General features: G+C 38.9%; 1 protein-coding gene across 2 annotated transcripts in view; it reads left to right on the top strand.

Annotated features, from left to right (window-relative positions):
- Positions 1-12534, top strand: part of LOC133883124 (uncharacterized) — a 94010-nt gene that overhangs the window by 50821 nt on the left and 30655 nt on the right. For both annotated transcript variants that reach the window (XM_062322353.1, XM_062322344.1), the window contains exons 22-34: positions 525-621; positions 1239-1337; positions 1446-1583; positions 1772-1840; positions 3367-3852; positions 3939-4259; positions 4556-4687; positions 4813-4926; positions 5165-5349; positions 6662-6770; positions 6848-6991; positions 10776-11051; positions 11237-11911. In XM_062322353.1, the coding sequence (XP_062178337.1) occupies positions 525-621; positions 1239-1337; positions 1446-1583; positions 1772-1840; positions 3367-3852; positions 3939-4259; positions 4556-4687; positions 4813-4926; positions 5165-5349; positions 6662-6770; positions 6848-6991; positions 10776-11051; positions 11237-11911 (2845 nt within the window). The remainder of the gene's footprint in view (positions 1-524; positions 622-1238; positions 1338-1445; positions 1584-1771; positions 1841-3366; positions 3853-3938; positions 4260-4555; positions 4688-4812; positions 4927-5164; positions 5350-6661; positions 6771-6847; positions 6992-10775; positions 11052-11236; positions 11912-12534) is intronic.

The following is a 12534-nucleotide window of genomic DNA, read 5'->3' as shown; positions in this document are numbered from 1 at the left end:
CTATGAGACTGTATTGTGACAACAAAGCTACAATTAATATTGCTCACAATTTAGTCCAACATGATTGAACCAAGCATGGTGAAATCGACCGACATTTTATTAAAGAACAACTCTGAGCGGGTGTAATCTGCATGCCATATGTGAAGATGGGGGAACAATTTACAGATATTTTGAGAGAGTGAGCATTCAATATTGCTTTTAATTCCGCCTTATGCAAGCTAGGCATGCGAGATATCTTTGCCTTAGCTTGAGGTGGAGTGTTGAACATGGAAACTTTCGATATGCTGTGGTTCTCTATGATTTGCTTTATTCCTATTATTTCTAATTGTAATTTGCAATAAATACCTTTCCATAATAGTTTTTATTTCTGTTCTATTTAAACCTATGTATACGTATGAAGAATTTTGGTGGAATAAAACAATTTTCTTCTGCCAAACTTCTCTTCTTCTTCTTCTTCCAAATTTCTCTTCTTTTTCTTCTTCCAACTTTTATCTAATTTGTATTTCATTTTTGGGATATTTCAGCATGGCTGGCAGACAAGTGCATGAGGTTCCTCCAACAAACATTGGTGGTTCACCATTTTGTCTTGCTGTGAGTTTTAGGGGGATGGATATTCAGAAAGTAAGTTTAGTTATTTTGAAGTCATGTATATATATGTGGTTTGATGTTTCATTCACATGAATCCCGATTACTCTTGCCTTTTAGAGATTTTATTTGGTAGACTAAGAGGTGTGCTGTTTTCAATTCTTCACATGCATTACTACTGAAACTGACAGTATGGTCTCTTTCAATTACTGCATCACACACACCCAAGACACCCCCCCCCCCCCTCCAAAAAAAAGCATTTACAAATGTTTATTATTTCTAAAACATTCTTAGCCATCATTACTCATTCATTTGCTGATCTTCATAAAAGTTAGCCATTGTAGTAGAATTGATTTTTTTAGGCCAACAGTTGATGCTGATTTTGATTAATTTGACTTAACTGGGGATTTCAACTTATAGAGATTAATTTTTTGTTTTGCTGGAAATTTAATATTTTGGCAATTAGACGATGTATGAGGTGTTTCATGATCAGATATGCCCTGAAATTTTAGCATGCTTAAATACATAGTGAAAGGCTAATTTTTGGGGGCGCAAAACAATTCACTGTGTCTATTATTTGCTCTATTTTTGTGCATGGAGCTAGGATTTGTTTTCTTCCATGCATGTGAAAAACTTATGTTATGTTTTTCCAGGCTTTGGAATCTTCTAGTACTTGGGTTGTAGAGTTTCGTGATGAGGAGGAAAAAGTCACTTGGCTGAAAGGACTTATACAGGCCACATATCAAGCATCTGTATGATCTAAAATCATTTTTTATTTTTTATTTTATTACAGTTTGCATTATTCATCCTCTTGGGGCTTATTACTGAAAAAGGTAATTTTGTATTTATGCTGCATGTAGGCACCTCCATCAGTTGATGTACTTGGAGAAAGAAATGATTGTCGAGCTGAGTTTGGTGAACCTTCCACAAGTTTGAAAACAGCTGACCTTGTTATTAATGGGGCATTGGTGGAAACAAAGTTATTTATATATGGAAAGGTTAGACTTGGTGCACTTATTTATAATGTTTGTCAGATTTAAAAACTCCATCTTGTCAAAGTATCTTTAGGGTCTTCACCTAATTCATGATTTAGGTTATTTTTGCAAATTGTCAACTACTTTTCTTTGTTCTGATTGCTTCTAAGGCTTACAGATTGTGGAATTTGGTATGTCATATAATTATGCAGATTGGAGATGAAGTTGATGAGAAACTCGATGAGACTCTAATTCTTGAAGTTCTTGCTGGTGGGGGAAAGGTTTGTGCAGCTACTTTCTTTTCTATTACAAATTTTGCGTCCTTGTTGACAAAGTTGGAAATTTTTAATTGGAATAATGTGTTCTTCTCACTCATGTAACCTAGCTTGGCTGAAGTGACACATGGGAAGTCAGAGGAAAATAAGTCACTTTCAATTTTCAAGAGGAGAACATCTGGGAAATGGATCTGGGAGAACTCCCATTGTTCTTGAGTCTATGTTAAATATATTAACGGCAGAGTATAGCCCAGTTGCTGAGCTCTACGTTTCAATTTTTATAAGGGAGCAGCAATCCTATTATATTTAGCTATATTCTCTTGTTTTAGTGAATTCCGAAATTGTGGAAGTCATACTAGACAACAGTAACATTGTTTTGCAAGCTAAGTACCAATACTGCAGAAGAGCAGAAAAGCCCCATCCTACATAGAAATGTAATAGGAAAAAAAAAAGGTCAACACGGACTTTTTTTTTCCTGAACAAAAAGGGTGGACAGGGGCGACCAGATGTGGCTTCTTTACCTGGGCGAGCGAGACCATAGTAGCATCTCCTCTGCTGGGACCTCAAAAGGAGGGGTCTAGACGGTATGCAAAGAAGGGGATCGCAGACAGTCCCTCAGACATGAGAATTCCTATTGTGGGAGTGGAACCCATGTCCTAGTGTTTACCAAACCACTTGGGGATTAACCTGGGACCGCTAAACCACCACCACCGATGTTGGAAAAAAACAGGGACTTGATTCTTCAATATAGGCTTCCCTATTTGACCACCAAGCCAGCCTTGTGTGACAGATGCGTGGGGGCAGGTGGATTTTCTTACTATTGGGACATGTACAATATTCGTTACCGCATTATCTCAAATTGATTTGTATCAGCCTGAGCACACTGGCTTTTGCATGTTTTTGCTTCATTACGCCAGTGAACCAGCAAATGCGAGCCAGCAAAGGAATACCTTCACATCATTAGTCTCTTTTCAATATAGCCTATTTACTGGAGGACTAGTAAGGCGTAGTTAAATAGGCTATATCTTTTATTTCTTGCCAAGGGACTCGCTAAGGTGCCAGTTGTTATAGTGCTATCTTTGAATAATCAGTAAGATAGTTGTTCTCTTTCTGACTTTAGAATAGTAAGTCAGGGAGCTTCCTTGGTAGCAGGATTGAGATTGGGTTTTCTTTTCCCAGACCTGCCCTGTCAACTTTTGAAAATAACCCATCAGTTCTTGCTCGATTTGTTTGGGTGATATGAGAATGTGAGAATCCTTTGTTGATGTTTTGATTGAAGTTCATATCTGTAGCCTAAGGTTGCGTGTGTCTGTCCATTTAGATATCTTCTAAACATTTGTCAGCCTTATATTTGATGTATATGACTGTATTTTGTATGTTCGCTTTTGAAGTACAGAAGTTCGGTTTTGACTTACCATTTAGCTATTCCTCTCTGGAAATACTTTTTGTTAAATCGTCTACAGTTACAGCCGGTTCTTCAATCATCATGTATATTTTTTCAGTAAAACATTTAGGCCATTTTTGTTTTACAGGTTAACATAATATGTTTGGAAGGTGACCTAACAGTCAAGATGAAGTTGCACTCCTTGAAGATTAAAGATGAGCTTCAAGGTCGTCTCTCTTCATGTCCGCAGTATTTAGCTTGCTCTGTGCAGAAGAATGCAGAATCATCTGCTTCCACTGGCCCATTTGATCCTCATGCAAGGGAGATGTCTATAGTCCTTCCTGAGGAAGACGAAATTTTCAAGGACGCTTTGCCAGATTTTATGTCTTTATCAGAAACAGGCATTTATTCACAAAATATGGATCTAGCTCATTGTGGAATGATGGGGGACATCAATGACCCTGGGTTTGAGTCTTCTGAAGCCTTTTCTCATGAAAAAGATCTGTCAAAGGGAAAGGGCATTTCCAGTGAGATCTTTTATGAAGCAGAGGGTACTGATAATTCAGATTTTGTATCTGTTACCTTCTTGACAAGGAGTTCTGGCTCGCGTTATTATAATGGGGTAGATACACAGGTACCTAAGCTGAGCATCTTGGACTTCAAGTCTAGACCTAACGACATTAGTTTGCTACCCTAATTTTTTTAATTTAAAATTTTCAGATGAGTATTCGCATGTCCAAACTAGAATTCTTTTGCAACAGACCCACCCTCGTTGCTTTAATTGATTTTGGCTTGGATATAAGCTCTGTGAATTATGCGGTAAGTGGCAGTGACATAACAGAAACTTCAGAAGATGAATCTTTGATGAAGAAAGAGAAGACTGAAGATACAGGACATGTCAAAGGGTTGCTGGGTTATGGTAAAGGTCGCGTGGTATTTTTCTTAGGCATGAATGTTGACAGTGTCTCCGTGTATCTTAATAAGGAGGATGGTTCCCAGCTTGCCATGTTTGTACAAGAAAGTTTCCTGTTGGATATTAAGGTAATTCAAATCTTGTTATTTTCAACTTCCTTCAGTATTTCTTTATTCTGTTTTAATATTGTTAAACATGAATTCTTTTTGTGAACTTCATAACCATTTGATGATAATGTGGATTTGGCACAACTGTATTTTCTTTGTTTCTATTCTTACGTTTTTTCTCCATTGCTTAATGAAATTTTCATTTATAGTTCAGGGATATATATATACATATATATATTTTAAAGATCTCTGTTCTCTTCTATACCATATTCTTCTGACTTGATTTTTTTTTTTTTTTTTAAATTTATTTGATAAAGGTCCACCCAAGTTCTCTTTCCATTGAAGGCACATTAGGAAATCTTAGACTCAGTGATATGTCTCTTGGAACAGATCACGGTTGGGGTTGGCTCTGTGATATACGTAATCCGGGGGTTGAATCTCTTATTAAGGTCCATTATCCTCTCTTTGATGAGCAACTGATGCATTGCAGGCTTCATTGGTTTTGTTCTTCTATATTTATATTATACTCCTTTTTATTGTTCTCAGAAACTTGTTCTTTCATTTTCTTTTCCAGTTCAAATTCAATTCTTATAGTGTTGAAGATGATGATTATGAAGGATATGATTACAGCCTGTGTGGCCGACTTTCTGCTGTTCGCATTGTTTTCCTCTATAGGTTTGTTCAGGAGGTACATTTCAAAGCTACTTGTGATTATTTAAGTTGAGTTAGTGTGGTTTTGTTATCATTTACTTGTTAAGCAGTGTTAACCATTCATAAAGCTTTTTAATTGATAGACATTCAAGATTCTCTTGGTTTCTAGTTCTTTTAAATACTTAGCACAAATGTTTTCCTTAATTTTAATTTTTAATTTAAGATATTTGCTGTATTTAATATAAAATTTTTTTATGGAGACATGCTTTCTGCAGATAACAGCGTACTTTATGGAACTTGCTACCCCACATACTGAAGAGGCTATCAAACTTGTTGATAAAGTTGGAGACTTTGAGTGGTTGATTCAGAAATATGAGATTGACGGAGCTGCTGCTTTAAAGCTGGACCTTTCACTTGACACACCAATGATCATCATTCCGAGAAATTCAACGAGCAAAGAGTATGTAGATCTTTTTTGCTTTTATATATGACTACAAAGAGTCTGTTGATCTGCACATTAGTTCATATATGGTGTTTATTTGATAGACTTCTAGGTAGCATTTTTTATGAGACTGTTTGACACCTGGGAATTTCAGAGGGAAGGGTATTAATTACAAGGTTTGAAAAATGTCTTGCATGAAAATTTTAGATAATACTTTAGGCTATTTGAATTGGAGTGACGTGGAAGTTTTGCTCGTAAGGACTGTGGTGTTGGCAGGGTGGTATTGGTGGTGGTGACAATGGTATTAGTGACAGATATGTGGTGGTGGTGGTGCTCACAGCTATGGGGAGGCGATGAATTGATGGTGGCTGTAGTGGCAATGCATTGGTAGTTTTGGTGATGTTTATGGCATTGGCTAGAATATGAGGTGGCAGGTGGTAATAGATGGCAGCTGCTACGTGATGGGTCATGGTGGTGTGGCTGCAGCAGCCATGAATGATGGGGTCAAGGTTGGAGTAGCATTGTGATGGTGGTGGGGTTGTTGTTGCATTGGTAATGATGGTGGTGTTTGGCAGCGAGATGGTGGGTGTTTGTTGTGTAGCATTGATATTGGTAATGGTTAGTGGCAGTGATGGTGGTGTTGACAATGATAGCAGCATCAGCAGTGTTCTGGTGGTAGTGGCAATGTTGATGGTGATATAATAGTGGTGGCCTTGGTCATGATGGCAGTGGCAGGGTTGGCAACCACTGCTTCCTTACGCGAATGATTTGGAAAGATCCACCCCTCTTTTCATAGTTTTGATTGGTGGGATTTGTGCTTTCCATAGCCATCCTCTCAAATTTCCTCCCAAGATTTTGGAAAGTCCTTTCCTATTGACCCAACCAATTCCCAAGTTCCTACACTCTTTCATCTAAATGCACTCTTATAGTTCTAATTTCGCTTAATGACTGTATAGATAAGCACAGTTTTTTTCCGAAAGATTATGCATAATCACATTTTAGTTTGTCGAAGGAGCATGGTTTGTAAAATTCTTGTAAATTATTTGCTCACCATGCTCCTTAATTATTATTTATTTATTTATTTTTTAAATTTAAACTTAGGCTACAAATTGTAGTGGCACTAAACTTTTGTCTTACGGATTTATTTGGTTATGAAACCCTTTTCTTTTCCTCTTTTCGTACTTCTTTTTGTTCTTTTTTCCTTATTGGGTGATTTAAAATTTGCGGGAAATAGATTCTTGCTTTTTTTGTTTTTTTGAATGGATATTAAGTTTCCTAAACTTAAACTTTTGATGTTTAGTTGTTGAGTGTAACTTTTGGTATTTTGCAGTTTCATTCAACTTGATCTGGACCAGCTTCAGGTGACAAATGAATTTAGTTGGCATGGCGGCCCAGAGAAAGATCCTTCTGCTGTCCATATTGATGTTTTACACGCTGAGGTAGATAGATATATTTTTTTATTTCCTAGGTATTGCAATTCTAAAGTTAACTATTGTTCACATGAGCATTATTGCAGATTCTGGGGATCAACATGTCTGTAGGGATCGATGGGTTTGTAGGTAAACCTATGATTAGGGAAGGCCAAGGATTTGATGTTTATGTGCGCAGAAGTTTGAGAGACGTGTTTAGAAAAGTCCCAACATTTTCTCTAGAAGTGAAGGTAATATTTGTGCTTAAAATTCCAGTGACTATTCAATGTCTTGCTTCTCATCTGGTGGTTTAAGCATCTTTAGTATGCCTTGTGGTGGACTGTTGACATTATTATGGTATACTTTGATATGCGTAATATCATGTGAACAAGGGTCAAGACCTGTAGTTGCCAGGCATATATACTTATCAAAAAGTTCCCAGGCATATATTACATCTTGTGTATGTACTTGGTTTCTGTGGGCTTCTTTGCTGAGAGAAACTTTTCGGACTGAGCCCTTGACTCTTATTCCCCCCCCCCCCCCCCCCCCCTCTTTTGACCTATTTATACTCTATTTCTCTACAGATTCTGATCTCAATCTGTTTACTATTCGCTATGTTGTTTTCATACTAGAGTAGAAGAATGTGTGCGCAGATCTGTGGTTCCTTTGGGTTCAATAGTTTCTTCAATGGACAAACACTATACACATTGTTCCACTGTTGTAGAAGAAAATTAATTTGTCCCTAGTGGCCTGGGATATCTTTACAGCTCAAGATATTTATTCCTTGACTCAGTTCAAGCTGGATCTTACTTGTATTTATGGTACTTAAAATATCTTTGGGTTGCTTGCCTAGATCTGTCGGTTTTATTAGTTGCAATGCGTTCAAACCTGTCCCTGTTCTTGATGTTGTATGCTTTTGGATTAAGTTTTGGTGCACCTTCAAAACATCATAAGTTGAGAGTCATGAGTCCTTGAATCCTCCTCACCAAGTTGTTTGACAAGTATATCAATAATTAATTCCCTTTTTTTTTTTTTTCCTTTTCCTCTCCTCTCTCTCTCTCTCCCTCCGCAAGCGGTGGTGTGTGTAGGCGCGTCCCGCTAGCTTTCAGCCTCAGATCGCCATCATCTCTCTTCCCCGCTTTCTTCGTATAGCTAGACTTGATTCTTTCCCTCTGGCTTGAGGTTGCGGAGTTCTTGGTTCGTCCTCCGTGATGCGGTTTTTCGGAGTTTGACGCTTGAGGCCAGTCACGGAGCGCAGATTTGTCGTGGAAGCTAAAGATTTATTTTTTTGGCGAAGTTTGGAATATCAGATCTTCGTTTGGAGGAAATAAGGAAGTCTTTCTCAGGGGTGGTGGTTTTGGGCTCATTGTGTTCCGCTTGGTTGGTGGCCACGGTGAAGGAGGCGCTGAAGTTGCCTGGGGTTGAGGACTTTGTTAAGTCTTTTCAGGAGGATTCGAAGGTGCTGATTGTTTGGAGAGGTGGATATCTGCCCGATAAGTTTCTGGAGGTGGCATGTTTCACAGTTGGTGGCCGGAAAGGGTTTATTTGGCTCCTTGAGGGTCGAGAAGGGCAGGGTTGGAGGCGAGTTGCGGGTGAGCTTAGCAAGATGGTGGTGTTTCTAGAATCAACATTTGGGTCAATGGTGGTTGTAGAGGGTTCTTCGGAGGGGAAGGAATTGCAGAATTCCTTCGGTGGGCATTCTTTTGGGGTAGGCCCCGAGAAGGGTGGGGTAATTTCATCTTATGCGGAGGTGGTGCGTGGGGTGGTTGATTCTCTTGTTAAGATCTCGGCTACGCCGGTGCTGATGGCGGAGATGCACGAGTTGGATCTGATGTCGGTGTCATTGTTTGGAGACGAAGAGGATATGAGAGTGGCGGTGAACTACTTTGATTGGAGGAGAAGTTACCAGGGTTATTGGAGAAGAGACAACAGATCTAGAGTCGTGGCGGCGGCAAGGTTAGGAAGATGAAGCTGGAGTATCCTAGATTTTGGAAGAACCTTCTCAGGCTCCTCAGGTCAGACTTGGACTGGGTTTCAGCGACTGTGGCCCAGTACTTTGGGCTGGGCTTGAAGCCCAAACTCTCTCTAGGTGTCAAGAGTGCTCGGGTTGGGTTTAAGCCCATCCTGAAGAAGGCTAGAGGGTTTGTAACTGCGGGGTGTGAGCTCACTTCTGTAGTTTCAGAGTCCGGTTTGGGTTCGGGTACTGTTTCGAACCCGGGTACAGATACAGATGCGGTTTCGGACCCGGGTTTCGATCCGGGCATCGATTCTCTTCTTATTCATTTTCCATTACTTCTGTGGCTTCCTTGGCGGCTGTTTAGGAGGAGATTCTCGCTAATTTGACGATGATTAACCTCCAGGTACACGGTCATGTGGATTTGGGGCGTGGGCCAACGATGTCTAAGCCTCTGAATTTCTACTTCCGCAAGTCTAAGGCTAAGAGAGGTCCGAAGGTGGTTGTCAGTGCTGCCGTTGAAGAGTGGTTGTCAGATACTCTTGGCCTTATGGGTATGCCCCCTCTCGTAGCTCAGGTGGTTGTGGCGTTGAAAAATGTTGATGCTGGGTGGTGCAAGAGGAAGGAAGCAGGGCTGGATTTGGGTGTTGGTTCTGCTTTGGGTTTTGCTGGTTAGGGTTTTCTCTTCCTTAATCTTCTCCGGAAGGTGGGGTTCCTCCAATATTATCCTTGGAAGATTCTGTGCCTAAGACTCGGATTCAGTATAAGCGCAAATGCAAGGACATGAGGAAGCCGAAGTTGGTGTGGGTCAAGGCGAGCACGAGGTTGTGGGTTTCTCAGGCGGGGGTTTCTCAAGTCAAGCTCATCCTCTCATTTTTTGGCAGATCGCGGTGATTTGAGTTGTCCCACTTCTCTAGCTCGTTGCTTGATGCTCCCTTGGTGCTGGATGGTAGTTTCAGGGAAAGATTGGTTGAGTCTGCAGGTGGTGTCCAGCCTTTCTCTCCTTTGGAGTGGTCTTTATTATGTTCCACGGTGGGGTTTGGGTCCCAAGGGCAAGAGGATAAGACTGTGGCTTTCCTCTTTGCCCTTGATGAGGAGCATATTCAGGATGATAAGCTTGTGGGTTGAGAGCTTTAGGGGCTTAGGGGTTTGGTTTGTTTTGTGGGATGTTGTTTGGGGCTGGTTGGTGTTGAGGTGTTTGTTTTTCGTATACTTCGTGTGTACTAGGGGCGACTTACGTTGTTATTTATAAAATTTGCTTTTACTTATATAAAAAAAAAAGTATTGGTGTGATTAGTTCATAGTGAAGAGAATATTGAAACATGTATAGTGTTATTAGTTTAGGGGTTAGCTGCCCTTGCAGTCCTTTTCTTGGTCCAGTGATGTGCTCGATTGACGACATTTGTTTGTTTGTTTTTTTTTTTTTTTTTTTTTTTTTTTTTTTTTTATCTTTTATTTTATTATTATTATTTTTTTTATCATAGTTTTATTTACGAGACTTACGAATTGTGTTGGAGTTTAGTTGACTTATTTATTGAGAAGGCTGTGTGTAAGGTCCTGGTGGCATTTGCTGACAAATGAATAATCTACCACAAATGTTCTGGTCCAGTTATACATGTGCATAAATTTGACATAGTGTAGAATCTGTCACAAATTATTTGGGTTTTCCTTTAATTTATAGTGATCACTATAGTGAGAGCTAGGTTGAACCTTTTATATTATCCTATTTCAACGTTTCAGATTCCAAAATTTATTTTGATGTTGCTGATTTTATCTCATTTCATTTCTGAAAAATTTTCTTTTCTGTATGGCCCGAATAATGGTATTAAAGTTCAAATCTTTAAATTTTAAAATCCAGGATCTTCATATAATACATTTGATTCTAAATTTATCCCTTTTTTTTTTCCTTCAAATATTATGTTCTTTAAATGGTTCCCTAAATGATTAAATATGAAATTTTCTGAAACTTTCATTTATTAGCTTTCATGGTCTCATATATTGGAGTTTTTTTATTTGACTTTTTGGGATGAGCATGTATTTATGATTCTTTACTTGATACTTATGGGTGATCTTTTGAGCAGGTAGGTTTATTGCATGGCGTGATGTCTGACAAAGAATACAAAGTTATTCTGGATTGTGCATACATGAACTTATGTGAGGTACCTAGGCTTCCTCCAAGTTTTCGAGGCAGCAAATCTGGTTCAAAAGATACAATGAAGATGCTGGTTGACAAGGTCAACATGAACAGTCAAATGCTACTCTCACATACGGTTACCATAGTGGCGGTTATAGTCGACCATGCCTTGTTAGAGTTGTGTAACGGCATTCAGGAGGAGTCACCCTTAGCTCGTATTGCAGTGAGTAATTATGTTGACTAAATCTAGATGGATTTTGATCTTCATTATACATGCATCCATATATATATATGTGTGTGTGTGTGTATGTGTGTGTGTGTGTTTATAAATATCTGTGCTTTGTACTATTTGTTTTGCCTAATGTTGGCTGCTATGTACTTACCTGTCTTGTTTGTTTGGTTTTTCAGCTAGAAGGTCTTTGGGTGTCATATCGGATGACGTCGTTCTCTGAAACAGACCTCTATGTAACCATTCCTAAATTTTCCATTCTAGATATTCGACCTGATATAAAACCTGAGATGCGCCTGATGCTCGGTTCATCTACTGATGCTTCAAAGCAAGCTTCTCCTGGAGATTTTCCGTTTTTCTCAAATAAAGGAAGCTTTAGGAGAACAAACTCTGAAGCTGGTGTTGACATTGATGTGCCGATTTCGACAATGTTCTTGATGGACTACAGATGGCGAGTGTCGTCCCAATCATTTGTGGTTCGGGTTCAGCAGCCTCGAGTTCTTGTGGTACCTGATTTCCTTCTTGCCGTGGGTGAGTTTTTTGTGCCAGCTTTGGGAGCAATTACTGGAAGGGATGAAACAATGGATCCTACAAATGATCCCATAAGTAGGAAAAATAGCATTGTACTCTCTGAACCTATTTACAAACAGAGTGAAGATGTGGTGCATATGTCCCCAAGTAGGCAATTAGTCGCAGATTCTCTAGGCATTGATGAATACATATATGATGGTTGTGGAAAGATTATCTGTTTAAGTGAAAAAACATATGTAAAGGAATTCCATTCATTCAGATACCGACCAATTATAATTATTGGGCGTGGTAAGAGGTTGCGGTTTGTTAATGTCAAAATTGAGGTACAGATGCTTCCTATTTATAAGTGGTTTTTTTTTTAAAAAAATTATATTACTTGCTTGTGTGTTTCATATTGCTTACTTGCTTTTGTGTCCCCACTGTCACTTAGTTATGTCGATTTTCTTGTTCGTTTTTCTCTTTCTGGTTAGGTGATTCTTTTCGTATACTTCCGGCGTAGAAAAATATTTTTATCGTGGAGTCAAAGTATGCCTTAGATTTGGTTGCTAGTTGGAGTCCTCTAAAATGGATGAGCTGAAAGAAAACTTGTGTTTAGAAAGTGGGCCCAAAGATTTCATTTGAAGGAAAAGTAGAAAAGTAAAAGTGAATAAGGAGCTAGTAAACATCATTTTGAACTGAGCATTAAAAAAAAACATAAAAAGTTCCATAAGTGAGTATGGATGTCAGCTTTGTCTGCATGTCAGCATTATTAAATTGGAACACATTTCAATGATAATGCTAATCCCGAATAATTCTGAACCATATATGAATGGGAAACCTGTACCAATTTTTGGTTGTTGAACGTGTTTAGTTATTATCTCTCTGAGTATGTATTGTATGAGGATGCTCTCTTTTATTCATGGAGCTGTGATTAAGCTGAAGATTTACTGTTCTTGTTAATGCTGAA

Source organism: Alnus glutinosa, chromosome 1, assembly GCF_958979055.1.
Source record: "Alnus glutinosa chromosome 1, dhAlnGlut1.1, whole genome shotgun sequence".
In the NCBI taxonomy this organism is placed as follows: Eukaryota; Viridiplantae; Streptophyta; class Magnoliopsida; order Fagales; family Betulaceae; genus Alnus; species Alnus glutinosa.
Note: the sequence above shows the minus strand (reverse complement) of the source record. Positions and strands in the feature narration are given on the sequence as shown.